This window comes from Salvelinus fontinalis, chromosome 27, assembly GCF_029448725.1.
Source record: "Salvelinus fontinalis isolate EN_2023a chromosome 27, ASM2944872v1, whole genome shotgun sequence".
Classification (NCBI taxonomy): Eukaryota; Metazoa; Chordata; class Actinopteri; order Salmoniformes; family Salmonidae; genus Salvelinus; species Salvelinus fontinalis.
In genome coordinates, this window is record NC_074691.1 from 7930324 (window position 1) to 7957656 (window position 27333).

The 27333-nt window shown below is 40.8% G+C and overlaps 1 protein-coding gene across 1 annotated transcript in view; it reads right to left on the minus strand.

Annotated features, from left to right (window-relative positions):
* LOC129824951 (interphotoreceptor matrix proteoglycan 2-like) overlaps positions 1 to 27111 on the minus strand; it is a 36581-nt gene extending 9470 nt beyond the window's left edge. Inside the window, exons 1-13 of the mRNA XM_055884537.1 lie at positions 26631 to 27111; positions 25309 to 25475; positions 24744 to 24778; positions 22509 to 22558; positions 22172 to 22296; positions 17633 to 17782; positions 16632 to 16690; positions 11570 to 11736; positions 11428 to 11489; positions 6897 to 11340; positions 5810 to 6357; positions 1945 to 2164; positions 1183 to 1393 (exon numbers count right to left, since the gene is read on the minus strand). Coding sequence (XP_055740512.1) covers positions 1183 to 1393; positions 1945 to 2164; positions 5810 to 6357; positions 6897 to 11340; positions 11428 to 11489; positions 11570 to 11736; positions 16632 to 16690; positions 17633 to 17782; positions 22172 to 22296; positions 22509 to 22558; positions 24744 to 24778; positions 25309 to 25475; positions 26631 to 26904 — 6512 coding nt within the window. The 5' untranslated portion in view covers positions 26905 to 27111. The remainder of the gene's footprint in view (positions 1 to 1182; positions 1394 to 1944; positions 2165 to 5809; positions 6358 to 6896; positions 11341 to 11427; positions 11490 to 11569; positions 11737 to 16631; positions 16691 to 17632; positions 17783 to 22171; positions 22297 to 22508; positions 22559 to 24743; positions 24779 to 25308; positions 25476 to 26630) is intronic.
* Between the last annotated feature and the right edge of the window lie 222 nt (positions 27112 to 27333).

Here is a 27333-nt window from a genome sequence, read left to right on the forward strand (position 1 = left end):
CAGAGGGGGAATTAAAGCCACTGACACTTTAACCTTTGCTTGAACACGACTTTGTCACTGTAAGGACTTTATCGCTGTTTTTACATATACTGTGTCGAGGGATTAGTTAAGTGGTAGCATAGTTAGTGAAGGATATTTGGAAGTTTCTGATCCTTGTCATATGGGCTTTACTGAAGAATAAACATAAAAAGTTTCCCCCATACAGAAATACATCTTTAAGCATAAACCAGTAAAGGCATAATGATTAGCGTTGTATGTGTATGTTAAATAAGAACCAAGATTTGAGTGGTGGGGACTTTAAAGATTTAATCCCCAAAAATAAAAACTTTTTTCAGAAGGTGAGTATGTTCAATCGGGTCTAAACAAAATGATATTAAGAAAAAAAAAAGATTATACAGAAATGTTTTCTGTAGGTTCCAGTGTCAGCATGATGCTGTCTGGATGTCTGCGACTGCAAGCTGTGAGCTTATAGCGTCAAGATAACGTCACTGAAGTCCTCTAGTATTAAGACTACAGTACCAGTGCAGCTCTCAAAGCAAAATGAATGTTATCTCTAACCAGAATGTGTGTGTAGATTTTTTAAAATATATATATATATATATATATATATATAGCGAGTGTAGAAATAAGAATACATATAGTACAGCTAAATACATGTACCATACAAATCCACACAGTGAAGAAAATACTTTTGCTTACGCCAAAGTCACCATCTCTCTGGTCCGTCTACATTGTGTGTACATGAATAACATGAGAGCTATCACGGCATAAACAAAAGACAGGAAGCCCACAAAAGCAGCTTATGAAAAGGAAGGGGTCTACTGGCACGGCCACCAGCTCAGTGCAGCGCTCCCCGTTAAAGTGCCAGACTTTACCTATTGGGCATCTAAAGCGGTGATAGACACATGGTTAGAGCACACAATATACAGTTCATGAAGAGTGTGTGTAGTGTTGAATGTGGTATTATATTGTCACGTTGTGTTGCTTTCCTCGCAACACTTTAAGTAAACAACATAAACAAGTAGAGATATGTAACAGGTGAGAGAAACAAGTAATGACCATGAATATTATGAATATTAGGTAGCAGTAAAAATGTATGGTTTAATACAAATCTTTGTACATGTATAGAAGCATACTGCAATGTTTCCTATATGTTCAGATGGTTGAAGTATTCTACGGTACCTGCAAGTGGCTCCATGCCCTGGTACTATCTCACAATGGCCCCCGTTCTGGCAGTAGTCAGGCTGCAGGACACAGATACTCTGACAGGGCAGGCCGTCCAGAGCCATGTACCCCGGGTTACAGAGACATTCAGCCTCCCTGGACCATCGATTCACCACACAGTGAGAGAAGTCGTTGCACGCCAAGAACTTACAGGAATCTGCTTGATCAGCTGTTCAGAAAGGATGAGGAAGGATGAGGAAGGGGGAAATGGTAGGATCAGTTTCCATGAAATACCAAAGAAGCTGTGAAGCTGTCTTCTCCCCCTTTTTTTAACAATGTTTTTTTTCCCTCAGTGAGGTAGTCCAAAGTGTTTGATTTTAATGAGGTTTTCCTCTGTTTTTGTCTGAATTTAATTTGAAGGTTTAGCACTTTAGCTATTGAAAAGTCTAGCAATGATGGAACATTGCAACCGATAGATTTTACACTCTCGCCAATTTATAGTCTACGATAAAAGTGCTTTTATTCTTTAAAGCTGTAATAGTCTCCATGCAAAATGTTTTCATTCATTAGACTGTTACTACAGTATATTTGTTATGTATTTCATTCTGTAAACATCTTGAAATGAGTGTAACTGCAGTGAAACATGGTCTGAGTCTGAAATGGCACGCTATTCCCATGTATTGCACTACTTTTGACTTGGGCCCTGCCTATGGGCAAAAGTAGTGCACTATATATGGAATAGGGTGCCATTTGGGACACAACCCGGGCCTCTTCTCGTACCAGGCTCTATGTCCAGAGAGTGACTGTCAATCTCAATGTTGAGTCTCATGGCTGCAGCGTTGCAGAAGTCTTCCAGGACACAGTGGACGGCCTGGGTCACGTTGTATGGCACTGACTTGGTGAACTTCATCTTGCTGTTGACCACAATGCTGCCATTCCTGAAGTTAAGAATCTCTAGCTTCTTGAATCCTGTTAGATTGGACTGCAGGTAAGGCAGCAGCTGAACAGAAACAAGAGATAATCCAAAAGTGACTGAAGCGTTGAGGACAAATGATTTTCAATTGACATTTAAATGTTTCCAATGTGTTTAACTTTTTTCTCTTAGGCATAGAAAGAGATTATTGGCCTTCACTTGTTTGAACGACTTTCTCATAACGCTGACATTTTTTATCACTGTCCGTAATTACCATGTGGTAGTTCAAAGAGTTCTACCTGCTACACCCCATGTTTTTATACACTATTGAAGTGTAACAAAGCCCTCATACTAAAATCCTCTACTTGTGACCGGTGTGGCAGTGTCCCATTATTCAAAGGCATGAAGTGATAATACCAGGTCTAAACCAGGTCTAAACCAGGTCTAAGCCAGGTCAAAACCAGCACCTTCCCTCAGAGTTGAATAAACCATTCAAAGGGATGTAATTCCTCGGCTCCTGAGCATAGATCAGACAAGTCCGGGGGGGGGGGAAACTTTGCCTTCAGTTATTTCTTTCAATTGAAAATATTGAATGTAGAACCGTTACTGGCAGGCAGCACATTGAATAGTTTTTGATCTTTGGAGGGAAACTTAGGACAGCTTTGATGCTGGTTGAGATCTCGGAGCTTGGCAGTTCATCAGACTTTTGTTGTCAGCACAGCAATCTTCCTTATAGTTTTTCTCACTTCTTGGTTTTGTCAAAGGGATTCAAAGCTACCATTTTAGACAAACAGAGAGCAAAACCCACTCTACAATTATATGTTAATTATGCACAAATTGTGAGTGAAGTGCCATATCTTTCGAAAATACATATCCTCAAGAGTTGAAACACCTTAAAGGTTGCCTGCATAGCAGGGAATCTGATTCAAATTGGAACACAACATTTAACTACTTTGTTTCTCTGTGTCCCTTGGGGTTGAATTGCTCCTATAAAGTGAAACACATGTGTATTGTAGATTGAATAAAATGGAAAGTACCACGTGAGGGGTCACTCTGTGCTAAATAGACAATGTACATCTAGGCCTACACTCTTCTTTATTAATAACCATGCTTCTTACAGTCCTGTTTCATTCACATGTATCGTATATCATGTGTGTTTAACACAATAGTCAGAATAGTTAAGGCTCTAAGGGTGCAGTATAGATCAGATCAGGCTCTATGGAGCATTTTGTGTTGAAGTATCATGTTATTATGATGCAGCTGGTCATAATGGCTCTATTATTCATTTATCCACATACAGAACGTGCACATGTTTACAATGAGCCCGGCATTTCAAATCCATTAACTTCTCAGAGAGTCTGGCCCTTCAATTTACAAATAGCGTTATTTTTGAAGCCTGAAATTAGCCCAAACAAACTATTCCAGTGGAGTCTGTACATGTGGAGAGGCTGAGGGGTTACCAGCACACTTTTAGTGATGAAGCTATGGGGTCAATGACATAGTGACAGCAAATCAATGACAGCAACAACAAAAATTGGTTTGACATAGGAAACATTTCATCTCCCTCTCTCTCGCTCTCCTTCTCTCTCTCCCACATCTTATCACGTCAAAAGGAACCAGAGCAGTGTCTACGTGCTCGGTTCTCAACATGGCAGCCCTCATCTTCTACAACGTATTTAACTGTAAGCTGAGTCATTGCACTGTATACCGAGGGGAACGGTGCAGTTGTTTCAGCGTGAAAGTGAGACTTGTTATTCGACTTATGTGCAGAAGTAAATCTAATCAATGTAAATTGATGATACAACCAATCATTAAAGGCCGCTAATAGAGTATTCCTATCTAACATGTCAAGCTCAAGAGAAAGGTGAAGAAAGGTTAGCTATGCGTATACTTTCACAAACAATATACCCATCAGCTGCATCATTTCAATGTACCTTATTCTGAAAGCTATCTCATGACTCGTTGCTGAATTCACTCAACGTTAAAGCAGGCACGTCAGTTTAGTCAGAGGAAAAAGGACTCATGCAAAACGCAGGCCTTTAAATATGGTACGTCACTCTTAAATAGACGTCACTCCAAAAATGAACATAGCTGAATTGATACATTTGCTTATGTAACAGTATAACTTTAGACCGTCCCCTCGCCCCGACACGGGCGCGATCCAGGGACCCTCTGCACACATCAACAACAGTCACCCACGAAGCATCGTTACCCATCGCTCCACAAAAGCCGCGGCCCTTGCAGAGCAAGGGGAACCACTACTTCAAGGTCTCAGAGCAAGTGACGTAACCGATTGAAAGGCTATTAGCGCGTACAACCGCTAACTAGCTAGCCATTTCACATCCGTTACACTTTAAAAAAAGGCACTGCATCGCAGTGTTGTGGCGTCACTACAGCCTGGAGTTCGATCCCAGGCTGTGTCATTACCGTCCGTGACCGCGAGTCCCATGCCTTTTAATATTATTTTTTTTGACAGACTCACTAGAATATGGAGAAAATGGTTCAGAATATTAGGGATCAATGGAAGAAAGCGATGTAAATACATGCATATTCATCTCATTTTCAGCACCAGTTGGTAGATTTAAAAATACTCTGATCTTGTATATTATTTAGGGTTAAGAAAATATTTTTGAATAATAATAAAAGAGGTTTGGAGAACCTTTACACAGTAAATATATTGGTGAATCAAAAAATACAGTAGTTAGATTCATCCTGAAAGTTGACATATTCAATTGTTCAATCCATTAAATATTGGAAAGGTGAGAAAAGAGTACAATAGGGGTGAAACAGTAGTCCTAAAAATCTACAATAATAATCCTCACTAATCATGGAACTGTGATGACAACCGTCCAATCTCCAGGTTTAAACTGCTTCGTATGGTCTGTGTTCCAAAAGGATTCAAATAGGCTACATGTCCCAAATTATTGCACAGCTTGGAATACGTTAGCCTAATATGATCCACTATGGCTAGCAATCCTCCGGCACAACCACACAAAGATTACAGAGGAAAGAAAGGCTACCGATACTGGGTAATATTTAACACAATACAAATTGTAAAATTTCAGGCATATAATTAAAACATTCTGCAAATCATAAATCAACTCAGTAGGTTTGGTGTTATGTCATTTGCTCATGGCTACAGAAGCCAATAGCTTGGGTCTCCAAATGTCATCCCTGCAAGGTTATAAGGCCAGTATTTCATAAATGTCCCTATGGAAGAGGTGATATGTTATGTTACAGTTTGCTGCCGTACTGTACGACTGGTTTCACATTTGTCTCCAGCGATCATAAGGTAAAATAGATCTAAAACAATTGTCATTGATATTTACAATCCCCTTATCCAAACAGTTTACTAATTTAGCTAGCTCTTATCAATAGCGCTTATCAATTTGTAAATGACAGTGCATGGAGAATGATGTTATTCCTATTGAACAACAATAAAGTAGATGTTATTCCACTTGGAACGGACAAATTGCTCGACCTCATTCATCGCTTCATCACGCATAAAGATTGTGGAATTATGAGGGAATTAAGTCGAGATCAGAATACAATCACACCTTCATTTCCTTAATCTCCACCCCAAAACGAATAGCGGATGAATAGAATGCTATTCTCACGCTTAAATTCCAGGTCAGAATAAGTGTAAAGAGAAATAAGGGAATTATGTTCCATTTACACGCTTAACTTGGGTCGGAATTCCCCCCTTTATGAACATATTTCATTCTCACTCACCAGTTCCAAAAATGTGTTCTCCAGGGATCTGTATTCTGAAGAGCTCTTGTTGAAGAGGTCATCTGAGAACCTCATGTTAGTAACCCGTAGACTGAAGAACACCACCAGCTCCCTGCCTTTACTCGCCGTGGTCATGGAGGGAGTGGTCAGATATCTCAGTGGTGGAGAAGCTGTGGTTTCGACGGGGTGCGCCTCAGGAGCCAATGAGTATCCACTGGCCTCTGGAAGGTTAATGGGCTCTGTGCTCACCAGGTCCACTTGGTCAAGTTCGTCTGCAAGGTCTTGCACACGCTCGTCCTCAGGTTCTGAGACCTCTACGACCTCCTCTTCAGCCTCTTCATCGATAACAACCACCTCAGGCTCCTCAGTATCCACCATAAGCTCTAACTCTGAAGGTGACTCTGTTACATCTACCACAGGCACAGTGTCAGATTCTGCAGGTGGTGTTGACGTAGAGTCAGGGATGGGTTCTGCTATCACTGCTATCTTCTCTTCACTCTCCTCTGGCAATGGAGCAACTTCCACTTCACTGACCTCTGCTGTGTCATCTTTGTAATAGGAGAGGATATTTCAATAAGTCACTAACCATCACAAGTGTGTTTTACCCATACTGCAAATGCCTGCCAACTGTCCAATACATAATACATTATCCTGCTTTATACTGAATGTGGAGCTTCATTCCCTATATGACTGCTGGAATGAAACCATTCCAGACGAGCCATTCATTTCTGCCGGGGCCTTGCATTGAATAATATTTGTCTGATTTATTTTATTAAAATCAATCAGCATCATTTGATAAAGTATCTCTCAGCGGTATAAGCATTGGTAATGAATGAATTGTCAAAAGCCCTGTGTTTACTGCATACAAAATGATAAACACGACAAAAGATTCATCAGCAGGCAGCACAGGATTCAGTCCAAATACAGACCATTAATACATCTCTCCCTGGGCCGGACTGTAATTATAAGTTGTGATGCAACTGCACTCCTCTAGCAACAACATTTATTGTTGAAAATGTTTAATTATATATGCCTGTTATCTGTTATTTACTGGTCTATAACAGCCTTTATAACCTACAATACTCACCTGTTTCTTCCACAGTATCAACAGCTTCTTCAGGATAGCTGTCCTCATACCCGTGGTATTCAGGCAACAGTTTCTCCATGTCCTCCTGTTCTTCTATTGGGACAATATTGTCCTCTTCAACAGGATCAGATTTCCAGGTTTCCTCTCCAAATAGAGTTTCCTCTAAAGAATCCACAGGTTGGATGATTTTAATTTCTTCAGCTGGTGGCTCACTAATATTTTCCTCAAGCTGTGTTTCCTCAACTACCTCTTCCTCAGGTTCTGGATCTTCAACTACCTCTTCCTCAGGCTCCAGTTCTTCAACTTCCTCTTCCTTAGGCATTGGTTCTTCAACTTCCTCTTTCTCAGGTTCCGAGACCCCAACTACCTCTTCCTCAGGTCCTGGATCTTCAACTACCTCTTCCTCAGGTTCCGGTTCTTCAACTTCCTCTTCCTTAGGCATTGGTTCTTCAACTTCCTCTTCTTCAGGTTCCAAGACCTCAACAACCTCTTCCCCAGGTTCTGTTTCCTCAATTACCTCTTCCTCATATTCTGGTTCTTCAACTACCTCATCCTCTGGTTCTGGTTCCTCAACTACCTCTTCCTCAGGCTTTGGTTCCTCAACTACCTCTTCCTCAGGCTCTGGTTCCTCAACTACCTCTTCCTCATATTCTTGTTCTTCAACTACCTCATCCTCTGGTTCTGGTTCCTTAACTACCTCATCCTCTGGGTTTGGTTCCTCAACTACCTCTTCCTCAGAATCTGGTTCCTCAACTACCTCTTCCTCAGGTTCCAGTAACTCAACAACCTCTTCCTCAGGTTCTAGTTCCTCAACTACCGCTTCCTCAGGCTCTGGTTCCTCAACTATGTCTTCCTCAGGCTCTGATTCCTCAATTACCCTTTCCTCATATTCTGCTTCTTCAACAACCTCAACCTCTGGTTCTGGTTCCTCAACTACGTTTTCCTCATGTTCCAAGACCTCAATTACCTCTTCCTCAGGCTCTGGTTCCTCAACTACCTCTTCCTCAGGTTCTGGTTCCTCAACTACCTCTTCCTCAGGTTCTAGTTCCTCAACAACCGCGTTCTCAGGTTCTAGTTCCTCAACTATCGCTTCCTCAGGTTCTAGTTCCTCAACAACCTCTTCCTCAGGTTCTAGTTCCTCAATTACCTCTTCCTCAGGTTCTGGTTCCTCAACTACCTCTTCCTCAGGCTTTGGTTCCTCAACTACCTCTTCCTCAGGCTTTGGTTCCTCAACTACCTCTTCCGTAGGTTCTAGTTCCTCAACAACCTCTTCCTCAGGTTTTAGTTCCTCAACTACCTCTTCCTCTGGTTCCTCAACTATGTCTTCCTCAGGCTCTGATTTCTCAATTACCTCCTCCTCATGCTCTGGTTCCTCAACTACCTCATCCTCTGGGTCTGGTTCCTCAACTACCTCTTCTTCAGGCTTTGGTTCCTCAACTAGCTCTTCCTCAGGCTCTGCTTCCTTAACTACCTCTTCATCAGGTTCTAGTTCCTCAACTACCTCTTCCTCGGGTTCTAGTTCCGCAACAACCACTTCCTCAGGTCCTAGTTCCTCAACAACCTCCTCAGGTTCTGATTCCTCAAATACCTCTTCTTCTGTTTTCTCAACTACCTTTTCCTCATGTTCCGAAACCTCAATTACCTTTTCTTCAGGTTCTGGTTCTTCAACTACCTCTTCTTCAGGTTCTAGTTCCTCAACTACCTCTTCCTCTGGTTTTTCAACTATCTCTTCATCAGGCTCTGGTTTCTCAATGACCTTTTCCTCAGGCTCCTCAACTACCACTTCCTCAGGCTCTGGTTCCTCAATTACCTCTTCCTCAGGTTCTAATTCCTCAACTACCTCTTCCTCAGATTCTAGTTCCTCAACTACCACTTCCTCAAGCTTTGGTTCCTCAACTACCTCTTCCTCAGGCTCTGGTTCCTCAACTACCGCTTCCTCAGGTGTTAGTTCCTCAACTACGTCTTCCTCAGGTTCCAAGAGCTCAACTACCTCTTCCTCTGGTTCCTCAACTACCTCTTCCTCAGGTTCTATTTCCTCAAGTACCTCTTTCTCAGGTTCCAAGACCTCAACTACCTCTTCCTCAGTTTGTAGTTCCTCAACTACCTCTTCCCCAGGTTCAAGTTCGTCAACTACTTCTTCCTCAGGTTCCAAGACCTCACCTACCTTTTCACCAGGTTCTAGTTCCTCAGCTACCTCTTCCTCGGGTTCCAAGTTCTCAACTACTTCTTCCTCAGGTTCCAAGACCTCAACTACAAAGACCTCATCTACCTCTACCTCAGGTTCTGGTTCCTCAACTGCGTCTTCCTTGGGCTCCGGTTCTTCAACTACCTCTTCCTCAAGTTCTGGTTCCTCAGTTACTTCTTGCTCAGGCTCTGGTTCCTCAAATACCTCTTCCTCAGTTTCTGGTTCCACAACTACCTCTTTCTCAGGTTCCAAGTGCTCAACTACCTCTTCCTCTGGTTCCTCAACTACCTCTTCCTCAGGTTCTGGTGCCTTAACTACCTCTTCCTCTGGCTCTAGTTCCTGAAATACCTCTTTCTCAGGTTCTGAGACCTGAACTGCCTCTTCCTCAGTTTGTAGTTCCTCAATAACCTCTTTTTCAGGTTCCGACACCTCAACTACCTCTTCCTCAGGTTCTGGTTCAACTACCTCTTCCTCAGGTTCCATGACCTCAACTACCTCTTCCTCAGGTTCCGAGACCTCATTTACCTTTTCACCAGGTTCTGGTTCCTCAACTACTTCTTCCTCAGGTTCCAAGACCTCAGCTACCAAGACCTCATCTACATCTGCCTCAGGTTCTGGATCTTCAACTACATCTTCATTGGGCTCTGGTTCCTCAAATACCTCATCCTCAGGTTCTGGTTCCACAACTACCTCTTTTTCAGGTTCCGAGATCTCAACTACTTCTTCCTCAGGTTCTGGTTCAACTACTTCTTCCTCAGGTTCTGGTTCAACTACTTCATCCTCAGGTTCTGGTTCCACAACTACCTCTTTTTCAGGTTCTGAGATCTCAACTACCTCTTCCTCAGGTTCTGGTTCAACTACTTCTTCCTCAGGTTCTGGTTCCACAACTACCTCTTTTTCAGGTTCTGAGATCTCAACTACTTCTTCCTCAGGTTCTGGTTCAAATACTTCTTCCTCAGGTTCTGGTTCAACTACTTCTTCCTCAGGCTCTGGTTCAACTACTTCTTCCTCAGGTTCTGGTTCAACTACCTCTTCCTCAGGCTCTGGTTCAACTACTTCTTCCTCAGGTTCTGGTTCAACTACTTCTTCCTCAGGTTCTGGTTCAACTACTTCTTCCTCAGGTTCTGGTTCAAATACTTCTTCCTCAGGTTCTGGTTCAACTACCTCTTCCTCAGGCTCTGGTTCAACTACTTCTTCCTCAGGTTCTGGTTCAACTACCTCTTCCTCAGGCTCTGGTTCAACTACTTCTTCCTCAGGTTCTGGTTCAACTACTTCTTCCTCAGGTTCTGGTTCAACTACTTCTTCCTCAGGTTCTGGTTCAAATACTTCTTCCTCAGGTTCTGGTTCAACTACCTCTTCCTCAGGTTCTGGTTCAAATACTTCTTCCTCAGGTTCTGGTTCAACTACTTCTTCCTCAGGTTCTGGTTCAACTACTTCTTCCTCAGGCTCTGGTTCAACTACTTCTTCCTCAGGCTCTGGTTCAACTACTTCTTCCTCAGGTTCTGGTTCAACTACTTCTTCCTCAGGCTCTGGTTCCTCAACCTCTTCCCCTTCAATCGGAATATGGATAATATCAACCTCATCTTCAAAGTCCTCTATTGCTTCAGTGGCAGGCTGATCTGTGATGGCTGAGAGAGTCGTCACAGGTAATCCAGGGTTAGATACCTCTTCCTCAGTGGCAATGGCTGTGGTAAGCTTAATCTGAGTGGTTAGAGTAGGCTCAGCCTCCTTCTCAACAACAGCCTCCTCCTCTGATATCAAGTTAGGAAGGAGTTTAGCTGGAGCATTAGTTTCTATACTTTTTATTTCAGGAGCGGAGGTAATATCCAAATCCTCATGGGGTAAAACAGGGTACCCATTAGTAGGGACTAAATTACCAAAAGGTGGCTCAGGGTATTCCTCAGCAGGAGAGGTTGGGAAATAGTCTCTTACAAGCTCACCAGTTCCCTCATCAATGGCTTGAATGGTTTCAATCATGTGTGTGATAAATGGCACCTCTTCCTCTGGTTCAGTTGTCGCTTCAGATTTACTCTCCACTAATTCATCACTAGTATCCATGTAAATGTAGGGCACATCTCCTCTCTCTGGTGGTGCTGCTGCTTCTTCTTTATCTGGCATATCTGTAGAGTCCAGGAGGGTGACGAGCGCATTTTCCTTTTCCACAGGGCCAAGTGGAACATCCAGACGAGGCTTCTCCATAGCAAGCTCTGGCTCATCTGTGGATATGTCCAGATCATTGTGGAAAGCTGGCTCACTGGACTGTTGATGAAACAGACAAAGAAAGCATGTTGGTGCAAAGTATGGTATTTTACCATTGGTAGTCTAGATTAATAAGCCAGTACTTACATCTTCAATCGTTTCCTCGACAGCTTCCTTAACAGGTGTTGTAGTTTGTGGAATCTTTTTTACTGTGGAAAGACGTACAACAACCAATGCAAAACATGTATTTCAAAAATATAACATACCTTATTCACAGTGATTTGGCTACCTGGTTCAAAGTTTAATGACTGTAGATCCACTGGCAGAGAGGCCTCTTCACTCAAAGCCTTGGCCACCATTTCCCGCAGGCTGTGCACAGCTGACACTGGAGTCCCTGTGTCATCCTCTGAAATTGTCTGAAAGACCAGAGAATAGTGCACTGTCACTCCTCCAGGTCTGAAAAAGAAGAATATATTGTATGAGAGAAAATAAGAGTAGCTGGTGATTACTGCATTATACAGATCTATATACACTTTAAGCAATTAACTATCAACTAAAAACAAAGCAATCCCCTGGCAGGTTTAAGAATTGGAGAGTCAAGATCAATTGAAAAGTAGTATACTTGAAATGCAGAGCATGGAAATCAACCACTTTTTTCTTGCAGATTTTAATGACACTTAAAAGATTTAGCAATATTCAGCTCTGTCAATGCAGAAGCCGGAGGGTAAACATATTAGTTCAATGGGATTAATAGCAATGATACATCAATGTTGATACATCAATTTCTTTCCTTTTTGTTTTTGTGAACAGTGAAGATGCCAAGGTCGAATGAGTTGTGTATCCTTTATCAGATTAGTGAAGTGGGCTATTATTGCATGTGACAGCACTGGCCACCACAGGGCCCGCAAATTAGGGAGGGATCGACTCAGCAATTATTCTATTCACACAGGGCTTTGTATTGCACTACCTACTTGCCTTCCATCCTAAGATGAAGAAGCCTATGAAAACCTTGTTAACCCAAAAGGGATATTTTGTGCTTTTGGCAACAAGGCCCTCTATCTACTTCTCCAGAGTTAGATGAACTCGTGGATATCATTTTTATGTCTGCATGCAGTTTGAAGGAAGTAGTGCTAGAGAAATTGCTAACTAGCATTAGCTCAATGACTGGAAATCTACTGGTATGCTACTAGCATGCTAGCAGATAGCACATAAACTTCCAGTCAATGTGCTAATGCTACTTAGCATTGGCTCACAAAACTACAGTACCTCTAACTTCCTTCATACTGGACACAGAGACATAAATATGGTACCCACGAGTTCATCTGATTCTGGGGAAGTAGATAGAGGGCCTCATTGCCAAAATCCCAAAGTATCCCTTTAAATGAGCTACAGAAGGGGAGAAAAATGAGTCTCTTTTTCAGCTGACTTTGGTTGCCATTTCTCAACAATGTCCCTGGTTGATGCATTGGCCCATCATGGCTGCAGTGCAAAAACAGCCGAGTAATAGAGCTCGCCAGCTTGTAGTCCTAAAAACCAGAAATGATTTACCTCTGGTTCGTTCAGCCATTCCTATGGAAAAGGAATGGCGAAAGAATAGGGTTTTGGAATAAATGCCGAAAATAAGGTCTGAGGTTAACACAGGCTTATGAGATCTTATATGTTTTGTTCTATGAGATAACATCAGTCAGTTAACATGACCTTTATGAATTATGAATAATTTTTTACATTTTCACAAATGCTTCAAAATTCACAAATAGTGATGTTAGCTGATGAAGATTATAGCATAGAACAAAACGTATATTTGATCTCCTAAGCTTATGTTTACCACAGACCTTATTTTCGGTCTTTATTTATTTTTTTACAAAATTTTTGACAAAGGCTTTGTTCAATGAACCATAGCGGAGTTTGTGCCTACAAAAAGACGCCATTACTCTCTATTAATCTCTATTGCCGAGTTGCTGTTTGTTTAGGGGAAAATCCATTTGAATTCAATCACTTTTTTAAAGCAGCCCTTTTGATTTGAACGAAACCTTCCATACATATTTGTGATTTGTAGAAGTGCTCAGAAAGTGACTTTTTGGACCTGAACGCCAAAACATTCAAGTGATAAAGATGCTGAAAGTTTACCTATTTTGCACACCCCACCATAGCATGAGACATTCATGTCTTCATTAATGGAAAATATAAATGGTTGAGGTTGACATCATTAGAAAGCTTACAAACAGGGTTGTTAAACCATTGTATTATTTCTTGATTAAATTTTTATTTTGATAAATATGTCTTTTTTTTTTCTTAAACGTTAATTATCCAAAATATACAGTATATATATGGGTGATTGGAAATTATGCAGACGGTTACATTGATAGAAGCCACAATCTATCTGCAATGTTAAAGCTGATCCTATTCTTTCCATATTCACATATGTTGTAATTTAGACCCTATTTTACATAATCTGAGGTTTTTGTGTTGTGCCCGCCATCGGTTGAGACACAACATGCTATTGAATCCAGGGTGGGTGTCATGTTTTGGCTAATAAAATGGGAATAACATGTAAATGTCAACTTTCAAATGGTACCACAAAGATGGTTGGAGGTCCACACATCAAGGAATGACTTGAATGGGAATATCTGTTGTTTTAAATTATACTCTCAATCCTCCATAGGAAACCTATTGAAATCATAGAAATATATATCATAGAATAGACCAATTAAGTTGACATTCGATGGTGGGTGGACTAGAGGTCGATCGATTATGATTTTTCAACGCCGATACCGATACCGATTATTGGAGGACCAAAAAAAAGCCAATACCAATTAATCGGACGATTTTTACTTTTTTATTTGTAATAATGACAATTACAAATAATACAAAACTGAATGAACACTTATTATAACTTAATATAATATATCAATAAAATCAATTTAGTCTCAAATAAATAATAAAACATGTTCAATTTGGTTTAAAAAAATGCAAAAACAAAGTGTTGGAGAAGAAAGTAAAAGTGCAATATGTGCCATGTAAGAAAGCTAACGTTTAAGTTCCTTGCTCAGAACATGAGAACATAGGAACGCTGGTGGTTCCTTTTAACATGAGTCTTCAATATTCCCAGGTAAGAAGTTTTAGGTTGTCGTTATTATTGGAATTATAGGACTATTTCTCTCTATACGATTTATATTTCATATACCTTCAACTATCATCTCGAAAACAAACGTTTATTCTTTCAGTGAAATACGGAACCGTTCCGTATTTTATCTAACGGGTGGCATCCATAAGTCTAAATATTCCTGTTACATTGCACAACCTTAAATTTTATGTCATAATTATGTAAAATTCTGGTAAATTAGTTCGCAACGAGCCAGGCGGCCCAAACTGTTCCATATACCCTGACTCTGTGTGCAATGAACGCAAGAGAAGTGACACAATTTCATCTGGTTAATATTGCCTGCTAACCTGTATTTCTTTTAGCTAAATATGCAGGTTTAAAAATATATACTTCTGTGTATTGATTTTAAGAAAGGCATTGATGTTTATGGTTAGGTACAGTCGTGCAACGATTGTGCTTTTTTCGCAAATGCGCTTTTGTTAAATCATCCCCCTTTTGGCAAAGTTGGCTGTCTTTGTTAGGAAGAAATAGTCTTCACACAGTTCGCAACGAGCCAGACGGCCCAAACTGCTGCATGTACCCTGACTCTGTTGCAAGAGAAGTGACACAATTTCCCTAGTTAAAAGAAATTCATGTTAGCAGGCAATATTAACTAAATATGCAGGTTTAAAAATATATACTTGTGTGTTGATTTTAAGAAAGGCATTGATGTTCATGGTTAGGTACACGGAGCAACGACAGTCCTTTTTCGCGAATGCGCACTGCATCGATTATATGCAACGCAGGACACGCTAGATAAACTAGTAATATCATCAACCATGTGTAGTTAACTAGTGATTATGATTGATTGATTGTTTTTTATAAGATAAGTTTAATGCTAGCTAGCAACTTACCTTGGCTTCTTACTGCATTCGCGTAACAGGCAGGCTCCTCGTGGAGTGCAATGTAAGGCAGGTGGTTAGAGCGTTGGACTAGTTAACCGTAAGGTTACAAGATTGAATCCCCGATCTGACAAGGTAAAAATCTGTCGTTCTGCCCCTGAACAAGGCAGTTAACCCACCGTTCCTAGGCCGTCATTGAAAATAAGAATGTGTTCTTAACTGACTTCCCTAGTTAAATAAAATATCGGAGTTTATCAATTTTTTGATAATTAATGTTTTTATAAAAAAGAAACTCAACCGTAGGTTGAAGATGTGATGAAGACATGGATGCCTCGTGGTTTGGTGGGGTATGCAAAAGGGGTAAACTTTGAGCACCTTTATCTCCTGAATGTTTTGGCATTCAGGTCCAAAAAGTCACTTTCTGTCCACTTCTTCCATGGACAAACATGTATTTGAAAGTTTTGTTTAAATCAAAAGGGATCCTGTCAAAAAGTGGATGAATTGAAATGGATTTACTCTTAGGTTATCTGATCCCTCTCTCCCTGGGTCCTGTGATAGATCCAGATACACACTGAGCGGAGCAGCAGACTGGCAGGGACAAGCACAGACACAGAGGGAAACTGCAGCTACCACTCAAGATGGCTCTCATCACAGTAATTAAATTACCCTTCACTCTCATGGGCCTCGCTAAGATTTGGAGAGGGAGAAGAAAAGAGGCCATTAGTATGTGATTTATTGACTTGTCAGCCATTACTATGTGATATAATGACTTGTCAGCCATTAGTATGTGTGATAATGATTTATCATCTACAAAGGAAATAAAACGTCCTTCATTGCTGGTCGGGTGTCATCACAAACATGTGCTTTCACTCGTGACATGTATTCTTTTGTATTTGAATGTAAAGATATATTGACCTTTAAAGATATAATGACCTTCAAAGGAAAGATGTATTTTTGGCATGCATGTGGTTCACACTAATGACTAAAGTGTTCTTACTACAGTCAGCATAGCCAAGAGCACAACCTGTAGCATGACAGAATGGCTTGGACTGCACTAAAATATTTTCTGTTTCTGGACTTTGATTGCATTTCAGCTAGGTGGGAATGGACTTGTTCTGTATTCAAATGAATCCAGAGTCCATTCCAAATCAACACGTAGTTAAGGTCCGATTTAAATGAATTGAGTCTGAGAGGAATTTCTCAGCGCAGTGAGAGGCTTTGCTTCATTTCTACTGGTGGAGCTACCAGCTTTCACCTGGCTTTCATCTGTCTCACCTAATCTATTGCTTTTCTCATTAGCTCTCTAAAATGTTGGAACTAAGCTCGAAGGCACCAGATGTGATTATTCATGTCTGCCACAGACTTACCTGATTCCCAAAACACTGATCTCTTTAAATCCTGGGAGCTTGTCAAAAACATGGAGCATCTGTTGAAAAAGAAGATGGACTAAATTAAAGTTGTTTATTACAGGATCAAATATGATGCCGTTTTCTGTTGGCACAAATGTTACTGGTTACCAGCTCTCATAATGTAATCTGAGGATATCTAAAGTACTGTAAGTCAGGAATGTATGAACGGTACACTTACACTAATATATCTCTATCTTTAGTTACTCACATTTAGCAGACACTTGCCACTGGGCACACACTGGTTGAATCAATGTTGTTTCCACGTCATTTCAATGAAATGTCTTTGAACCAACGTGGAATAGATGTTGAATTGATGTCTGCGCCCAGCTTTGAGAGTCCAATGAATTTCCACCATTGTAACATCTAATGCGAGAAAATGTGTAAGTGCATATTTCGGGAGAAGGGTGGAGATCGGGACTGAACCTTGGTGTATTCAGGTTGAGAATCCATGAGTTGCATCTCAGTAATCTACTTTCTTTGCTTCTGACTCATGATCCTGTGGCATTCTATAATTATCTTTACCATGAACGCCTTCAGAGGGCCACAACCCATGAGGACAGTACCACTTGTAGCAATGTGTCACAGATCACACTGTACAGCATCAGGTCCCTGTATTTGTTAGTTGATCGTGTTACACTGATAAGATAATGACTTTATTTCCAATGGGAAATTTTGTTTACGGCACTGTGCATACATTAAAAACATGTCAAAAAACATCAAGACACCGAATAAACTCTACCTCAATGGGATAGCCCATTGGTCTTAGGGACATTTACCTTACTGATGGACAGAAAGAGGGTATACAGACTACAGAGCCTGGCCTCCCGTAAGTCTTTCCATCTACTGTGCAGTATCTCGACTAGCCTGAGTGTCAGTCTGTTTGCCCCATCATGCCAACTCCTTGTCACTCATTTCCATTCTATTTGGCTTGACAATGACAGCAATGGTTATTATCTCACCTGGTCTTGCAGGTGATGAGAGAGGTCAACATATTGGGGGGAGTCAGGGTCGTCCAGTAGCTCCCTGTAGCCTGGGTCCACCAGGTCAATGGTGAACTCCACTATTTCCTCCACATGGTTCTCCGGGACAATGTTGGGCAGCTCAGAGTCCTACAAACAGTGGAAGAAAACAGGGCCTTATTGATTAGGTACCAAAAGAGCCCTATTGATTAGGTACCAAAAGTGTCCTATTCATTAAGCATCAAAAGGAAAGAAAACAGACTTAAATAGGGAGGGACAACCGGAACTTAAGAAATAGCCGTTTCCGTTTTCCCTTGCAAAACATTATGCTATGGTGTCGGCTCGGTCCTAACATATGTGCTCTCTGTAACCTCTGGGTCTGCATGGCAAATGGCCCAGGAACACAAGGCACATTCTCAAGGGCCAGTCAATCCTATCCCCATCAAGAGGCCAAAATGCCTTTCTCTCTCTCTCTGTCAGACAGTGTGCAGCGGATAAACTGTTGAAATGTGTGTTAGTGATGCTTGTTTGGTCTCTATCTGAAACGCGTACCCTGAAGAGAACACTGATGCTATCTATATGGATGCATGATCTCTGTAGTAAGTCTAAATGGTCAGAGTGAACTCTGACAACACTGTATGCAAGGATCGCTTTTGTCCTCTCAGGAATTATGTCTCCTCTCTAGTATACCCAGCCCACCCCCTCAGGTCATCAAACATAGATGTGACCGCCTTCCTAGAGGATGTTGGCTGGTTCGATCTGATTGGATATCTTCGTTTTATTCATTTTGGTTTGGTCAAAAAACGGATTTTCAACACAAATAATTCAGATCTGGTATAAATGGAATGAAAGTATTTACTTCTCTCACTTGCTCCTGTTATCCACTACAGAAAGTTTGTTTGGACATGTTTCTCTTGTAGGCTGCCCGGCCTTCTGCCTGAGTAGACCTGTTTTGTTCATGCTTTGCTTTGTAACTCTGACATCTTTATGCCTAGAATAATTCCTTGTAATGCTTGTTAATGTTTTGTAACTTAAGCTTTATTCCTTGTATGGGATTTCATTCTGTTTTACAATGTTCATTAAATATCTGCCTAGAATAATGCCTTGTAGTGCTTGTTAATGTTTTGTAACTTAAGCTTTATGCCTTGTATGGAATTTCATTCTGTTTTTACAATGTTCATTAAATATCTTCCTAGACTAATGCCTTGTGATGCTTGTTAATGTTTTGTAACTTAAGCTTTATGCCTTGTATTGGATTTCATTCTGTTTTACAATGTTCATTAAATATCTGCCTTAGGCAATTCGGCAATTCTCAGACATTTCTTGATGGTTTATTACTGTAACTCAACTATAGTCTCTTGCATAAAGCTAAATCATCTTTCTGTAGTCAGATATTTAGTTTCAGTAGACTTTGATCCTATTAATTGCATAGTCTTATGACGGGTCATATGTAAGGTATACTGTATATAAAATGCATATATGATACATATTACTTCACTGCAATGGTTTGCCCTGATGAATAGGAACAGCAGTTAGATCATGTATTTTATAAGATGCTAGCTTTTAGACCATATGGCTAAATGTTCTCAGCTCACCCTCTCTGTCTGAGACATACAAGGCAACAGCTGGGCTGGGCAACCACATGCAAACATTCTGTCAGCTTTCCTTTCCATCCGCAAGCTGTTAGCAATCTTAACATCTAGCCTAAACTACAGTACCTTCAGAAATTATTGATACCCCTTAACTTATTACACATTTTGTTGTGTTACAGCTTGAGTTCAACATGGATTCAATATTTTTCTTACCATCTACACACAATTCCCCATAATGATGAAGCAAAAACAGGTTTTTATAAATGGTTGCACATTTATTTAAAAAAAAATATATATATTACATTTACATAAGTATTCAGACCTTTTACTCAGTACATTGTTGAAGCACTTTTGGCAACGATTGCAGCATCAAGTCGTCTTAGCTATGACGCTAAAATCTTGGCACACCTGTATTTTGGGAGTTTCTCGCATGCTTCTCTGCAGATCCTCTCAATCGCTGTCAGGTTGGATGGGGAGTGTTGCTGCACAGCTATTTTCAGGTCTCTCCAGAGATGTTCAATCGGGTTCAAGTCCGGGCTCTGGCTGGGCCATTCAAGGACATTCAGAGATTTGTCCCAAAGCCACTCCTGCAATGTCTTGGCTGTGTGCTTAGGGTCTTTGTCCTGTTGGAAGGTGAACCTTCGCCCCAGTCTGAGGTCCTGAGCGCTCTGTAGCAGGTTTTCATCAACGATCACTCTGTACTTTGCTCCGTTCATCTTTGCCTCGATCCTGACAATTCTCCCAGTCCCTGAAAAACATCCCCACAGCATGATGCTGCCACCGTAGGGTTGGTGCCAGGTTTCCTCCAGATGTGACGCTTGGCATTCAGGCCAAAGAGTTCAATCTTGGTTTCATCGGACCAGATAATCTTGTTTCTCATGGTCTGAGAGTCGTTAGGTGCCCTTTGGCAAACTCCAAGCGGGCTGTCATGTGCCTTTTACCGAGGAGTGGCTTCCATCTGGCCACTCTACCATAAAGGCCTGATTGGTGGAGTGCTGCAGAGATGGATGTCTTCCTGGAAGGTTCTCCTATCTCCACAGAGGAACTCTAGAGCTCTGGCAGAGTGACCATCAGGTTCTTGGTCACCTCCCTGACCTAGGCCCTTCTTCCATGATTGTTCAGTTTGGCCAGCTCTAGGAAGAGTCTTAGTGGTTCCAAACTTCTTCCATTTAAGAATGATGGAGGCCACTGTATTCTTGGGGACCTTCAATGCTGCAGACATGTTTTGATACCCTTCCCCAGATCTGTGCCTCGACACAATCCTGTCTCAGAGCTCTACGGACAATTTCTTTGTCCTCATGGCTTGGTTTTTGCTCTGACGTGCACTGTCAACTGTGAGACCTTATATAGACAGGTGTGTGCCTTTCCAAATCATGTCCAATCAATTGAATTTACCACAGGTGGACTCCAATCAAGATGTAGAAACATCTCAAGGATGATCAATGGAAACAGGATGCACCTGAGCTCAATTTCGAGTCTCATAGCGAAGGGTCTAAATACTTATGTAAATAAGGTATATGTCACGTTCCTGACCTGTTTTCTGTTGTTTTGTATGTGTTTAGTTGGTCAGGGCGTGAGTTGGGGTGGGCATTCTATGTGTTGTGTTTCTATGTTGGGTTTAATGTGTTGCCTGATATGGTTCTCAATTAGAGGCAGGTGTTTGACGTTTCCTCTGATTGAGAACCATATTAAGGTAGGCTGTTCTCACTGTTTGTTTGTGGGTGATTGTCTTCCGTGTCTGTGTATGTCGCACCACACGGGACTGTTTCGTTTTCGTTCATGTATGTCGTCTGTTCCTGTTCGTGCGTTCTTCGTGTTTATGTAAGTTCACATGTTCAGGTCTGTCTACGTCGTTTTGTTGTTTTGAGTTTATTCAAGTGTTCATCGTGTTTCGTCTTGTTGTAATAAATCATTATGGATTCAACCTACGCTGCATTTTGGTCCGACCCTTACTTCTCCTCCTCGTCCGAGGAGGAGGCTGTCACGATCGTGTGGAGGATTTACGGACCAAAATGCAGCAGTTGGAAAATAAGCCATCTTCTTTTATTAAACAACACGAAGATGAACACGACACAAAACACTTTAACAAAACAACAAAACGACCGTGAAGCTACAAACGTTGTGCACATACATAAAGGCTACAAACGTTCTACATAGACAATTACCCACAATCAATGAGAGCCTATGGCTACCCTAAATAAGGCTCCCAATCAGAGACAACCGAAATCAGCTGTCTCTAATTGGGAACTCATTCAGGTAACCATAGACTCTCCTAGATAACTAACCAACATAGACAACTCTAGACATATACACTCAACACAAAACCATCTACTACACCCCATAACCCCTTTACCAAATAAACACCCAAAACCAACAAAACATAAACATTCCCCATGTCACACCCTGACCTAACTAAAATAATAAAGAAAACAAAGAATAATAAGGCCAGGGCGTGACAGAGGCATTAGACGAGCGTTACAGTATATCTGTTTTTGATATTTTATACATTTGCAAAAAAATTAAAAATAAGGCTTAACAAAATGTGGAAAAATTCAAGGGGTCTGAATACTTTCCGAAGCCACTGTGTGTAGATTACTGAGGATTGTTTTTCTACTTAATCCTTTTTAAAATAAGGCTCTAACTTAACAAAATGTTGAACAATTCAAGGGGTCTGAATATTTTCCGTTGGCAAGATTTGAAAACGGCTGTCTAGCAATGATCAACAACCAACTTGACAGAGTTTGAAGAATAATGCGCAAATATTGTACAATCCAGATGTGCAATACTCTTAGAGACTTACCCAGAACGACTCACACCCCTGAGTCAATACATGTTAGAATCATCTTTGGCAGCAATAACAGCTGTGAGTCTTTCTAGGGTACGTACAACATGTGGAAAAAGTCAAGGGGTGTGAATACTTTCTGAAGGTACTATCAATGGCGTTTACCTCCTCAGCAGCGGTTTCTTCTTCTACTTCTTCTTCGACTGTATCCTCAGGAGCATCAGGGACACTGGCATCGCTGGTCACAGGAGTGGGTGGTTCTGGTGCAGCAGTCTGGGTCTCTTCTGGACCTAAACGGATCATCAATGTCATGAAGAAGGGCTCATACCCGAAACGTTTGTGTAGGAAACCAAATCTGTTCATTTAAGCTGTTTTTGTTTTTCCCTAAACAGATCATTACAATCTAATTATACTGTATGCAAGACAGACACATACAAGGCAGATTTATAAAATCATTGATTAACTATTGATATGTGCATCTTGATAAAGTGTCTTGCCATACCTGCTATCTCAGTGACCTCTGGTGCTGCTGTGGTTGCAGCTGCTTCTGCTCTGCAGGTGAAAGAGTAGATCATACGAATAATGAATGATGAATGTTTGTCCACAATAGCCCAGCTGTGAGTGGTCAAGCTAATGGTTTGTGAAAAACAGCATTTGACAACAAGCACTTATCCCCCAATTACTTTACAAGATAATTACCATGGCAATGCACAAGCTCTCCACCTGTTTTAAGAATACAATGGTCTTCAACCAGCAGCACCATACAAGAGTACATGTACAGTATACCAAAGCAGATGTTGTACTGTACAGTATATAGTAACAACCTGGGTAAATACTTAATGGTAATTTATGGTAATTATGTCACGTGACATGAACTTTGACCTCTAGGGTACTTATCTGAATTACCTGTATAAATTGCTTTAAAAAAGAAACCCTGATACATTTTAAACTTTGTTTGCCAAGTGTTTCTAAAAGGTGATGAAATTACCTTTCAAATTATAAATAATATAACCAACTTTGAAAGCACCACCTACAACTATTGTTTAAAAATAGGCCATATTGTGCCATTGACATTAGAATGTTGTGAGCTTAGCTGTGGGGCAGCTATGTTTTTGGGTTGTAACTTTGGGGATAGAACCACCAAATTGCACACACACACAGTAAATGTAGAACAGGGTTTTAAAAAGATTTGTAGATACAGGGCCGTCACAGGATTCCCACATTAACCCCACAGAAGCCTTTTTCCAATATGACCGCCAAACATCTCAATGGGGTCTTATTGGATCAATTTCGCATGAACATACTTGTATGAAATATAATTGTAGTATGCCCAATAATATCTTAAAGTATTCATAGTGATGTAGAATACACAACCAAATGAGCCAGGTGTGGGACCGTCTGCCAGCTATAAAGATATTAAATTATTCACACAATTGTGGTAATAATATTTCTCAAGCCTTAATTGCAATATTTAATCTTCAAACATGTAAAAATGTATATGTACAAGTAAATATGAATTGATGTGGGCTGACTAAAATGATATACACTGTTATCCTATTGACTGTTTTCATTATGGAGACTATAGACCTGCCCCTTACATTCCATTACTATGTAGTAAAATCCAATGTTGGGCCTGTTGAGGCCAGGGTTGGGGAGTAACAGATTAGATTACATCTGTTACATGTAACTGATTACAAAAAAAATGGAACTGTAATCTGTTACGTTACCAGCAAAAATATTGTTCTTCTAGGATTACTTTTAAATTCAGAAAGGATGTTTGCAACAAAATTATTTGACACCTTTCTGTTTTCTCAATGCCATTCAAATTAGCATTGAAAAATGTTGAGCTTGGAGGGCACTATGGTGTTTAACGCTGGTTTGATCATGCGAAATTGATCCGATAAGACCCCATTGAGTTGTTTTGCGGCCATATTGGGAAAAGGCTTCTGTGGGGTAATATGTGAATCCTGTGATGTCCTTGTACTGTATCTATAAATCTGTTTAAAACTATGTTCTACCTGTGTGTGTGTGTTTGGTTCTATCACCAAAGTTACAATTCAAAAACAGAATGGCCAAGCTTCCTACATTCTAATGTCAATGGCACAATATGGGCTATTTTTAAACAATAGTTGTAGGTGGTGCTTTCAAAGTTGGTTATATTACGACAAAGTAAAAATGTATCAATGTGTCCTTTTAAAAGCAATTTATACAGGTCATTCTGATATGTACTCTAAATCAGGGGTTCCCAACCTTTTTCCCCCAGTGCCGCCTTTATCACAATTGAAAAATGTCAGCCCCCACCCTACCCCCTCGAATTCACCCGACTTCCCAAAAATATGTTTTATTATGATAATGTATATAAACCCTCCATTTAATTATGGGGTATACGTGAGCCATAACTTGTTGACATCGTTTGTCATAGGGTAAAATCCATATGGGAAATGTGAACGTGATGGATGAAAGAAAGAGTGATAACACACAGAAAGCTGTCATTGCTGCAATGCTATCACACATTTTCCAACTCTAGGGACATAGACCTTCAGGAAAATCCCCATTAGACATCGTCACCCCAAGTGAGCCTGACTGACCCCCCCTGAACCACATGGAGTGCTGGAGTTATATGGCAGGTCAAATTCAAAGCTGGACTCAAGAGGGCTGCAGTGTGTGTGAGAAAGCAGCACCGTTGACATCTATCAGCAGACAGCAGGCGGCATACTGCCTTGTCTCTAAGCCTTACCCAGTCGACTGCCTCTCGTCTCGCAGATTCATCCTCTACGAAAGTAGAAAAATCACATCACATCAGTCATACACATCATCTGAACTTTAAACCAATAACAGAATACATCAAAACTGTGTAGCATATAAAGTATCACTGAAACTTGGGAGTGCTGTCTGCAAATATACATGCATTTTATAAACTCTTATAGATGTAAATGAACCAAATTGACTAGACGAGAGATTAATATGATGCTGTTTTGTGTATTAATGAGAGCAATATAATAAGGATATGTTTCCCCTTCACTCAAGAGACTGATATGTAATTAATACTGAGAGGAAAGACAAGTTCCAACAATTACTTTCCCTGTGGCTATTGTGCAACAAACAATGCTGTTGTTTCCTGAGGAAATGTACTAAAATAAATGGATTTCACATGATATCATAAATTCACCCATTGGCCATTGCCATTCAAAATTGCTTTACCCCCAGTGAAGACGTGCATATGCTCATTCAAATAATTCAAGTAATTATTGGTCTGACTGCTACGAAACATAAAAGGAAGGAATGTGTTGTTGGTTCCTCACCCTGTACACCATACTCATGTGCTCCTCTGAGTTGCTGAAGTTAGTGGCCAGGTCAGCGAGACACAGAGACTCGTGTTGACATGTGTGAACCCATGTTGTGTACTCTGTAGTGACAGGGATCCTGTCAAAGAAGATCCGGAAGGCCTCCCACACAGCCTCCTGGCAAACTGACCAAAGACAGAACAGTCTTCCAGTGAGAATGAAAGATCCTCAGCACTTCTACCAATAGATACAGATCCACATAAAGTCCAAGTGTACATCTCAAATGGCCCCCTATTCCCTATATTGTGCGACACTTTTGACCACAGCCATATTGGCCCTGGTCAAGAAAAGTAGTACACTATAAAGGGAATAGGGTGCCATTTTATGGGGTGATAGAGCTGTCTCAAAGGAAAAATAACTCTAAACCAAGCAGATTGTTTTCAGATTCATGAGGGTTCAACAGTAGTGAGATAAAAGCTGGGAAAACGGTGGCTTTATCTTGTCAAGAGAACACACCGATGGTTGACATGATGAACGACTAAATTCCCAATTTTTTTCCCTGACCTGTCCTTAGCCAAGTTCCCCGCTTCATCCTCCATCCTCCCCTCAGAATGGCCCAGCACTATCAGATTGGTTACCCTTTCAAATGTGAAATGAATTCAAGACTATTGCTGCAATCATTCAGTTTGTTCTTATCCTTCAATCCACCTATTTTGAGACTCTCAGCACGAAAAGAGTTGTAGAAAAGACACAAAGTCTTATGTCTGGTGAAAAGATAAAAGTCTGCTCTTTTATCATCTTTACAAAACCTGTGGGGGAAAAAATGGAATTCCTATTCCCAGAGGTGTGCTTTTATGTTTTTAAAAGGCAGCGAATAAGTCCCAAATGGCAACCTATTTCCTATATAGTGCACTACTTTTGTATTGCATGCTGCCTCAGGGTGAAGCTGTGAGTTTTCTCCATACTTTATCTCAGAAAGAACTCTGGATTACTTTGTTGTTATTCTGCTGCCGAGTCTTCAGTTCTCTTCACTGTCTACTGTAGACTTATCAACATGTTCTCTCTGGTGCACACCTGGATATCAAGTTGTAGGTATTGCTGGGCACTGCTATGGTCCACAATCTATACTAATTGAGACATTTATCGCTGGTGCATACCACAACCTTCACGATTTAGTTTGAGTAGAGGCTTTTACACACCACGTAGCAGGCAGAAGCCTCAACTCATGCCATCTAGGGCAGAAGAGCTGGATACTAAACATATCACACTGCAATAGCCAACATGATAGCATTTGATTACATAAATGTAATGATTGTCTGTAATGAAAGGGGGGCCCATACCTCTGAGCCTGTAGTAGGCTTGATGGCTGGCAATGACCTCATTGATGGTCTCCTGAGGACAGACTCTCACTCCAGAGTGGAAGAGTGCGGACCGCTTCCTCCGATGCTTTTCCAGGTCAAATATCGTTCTGACATTAGAGTTTTGTTTGGTCGTTTTCAGAAGTTCAACCAAGTGCATAGAATTGATGGCTTCTGTTTCTGTCCCGATTACACCTCTCTGCAAAGAGCCCCGATTATTCCTCTCTGCAAAGACAAGATAAAAAGAAAAATACATTCAAACCATGATATTTTCAAGCTGTGTCAAATTGTATAATGTACTGTACAATGTTTGAAAAGCCTGTGTTGAAAAGCAAATTTTTCCCTCATGGCTATCCTGAAATAAATTACAGTTCTATTCTATCAATGCATACAATATTCAACCATGTCTCTGGCTTCTATTTGTGATACAATTACATAATTGCATGATCTCTCAGCTGTGAGAGAGAAGAATTCTACTGTAGTGGCGGGAGGAAGATTCTCAACTTATCAGCAGAAAGTATCCCAGCTAGCACAAAGCGTTCTGAGAACCGTATGTTTCTTAGAGCTTGGTCAGAGCGTGGTTGTCCGAGGGTTATTTTGCATACAACCATCCCACAACTTTCTGGGAATGGTGCAGGATAGTTGCTTGGCTTTGGAACATTCTCAGCACGTTTAAGGAACTTGA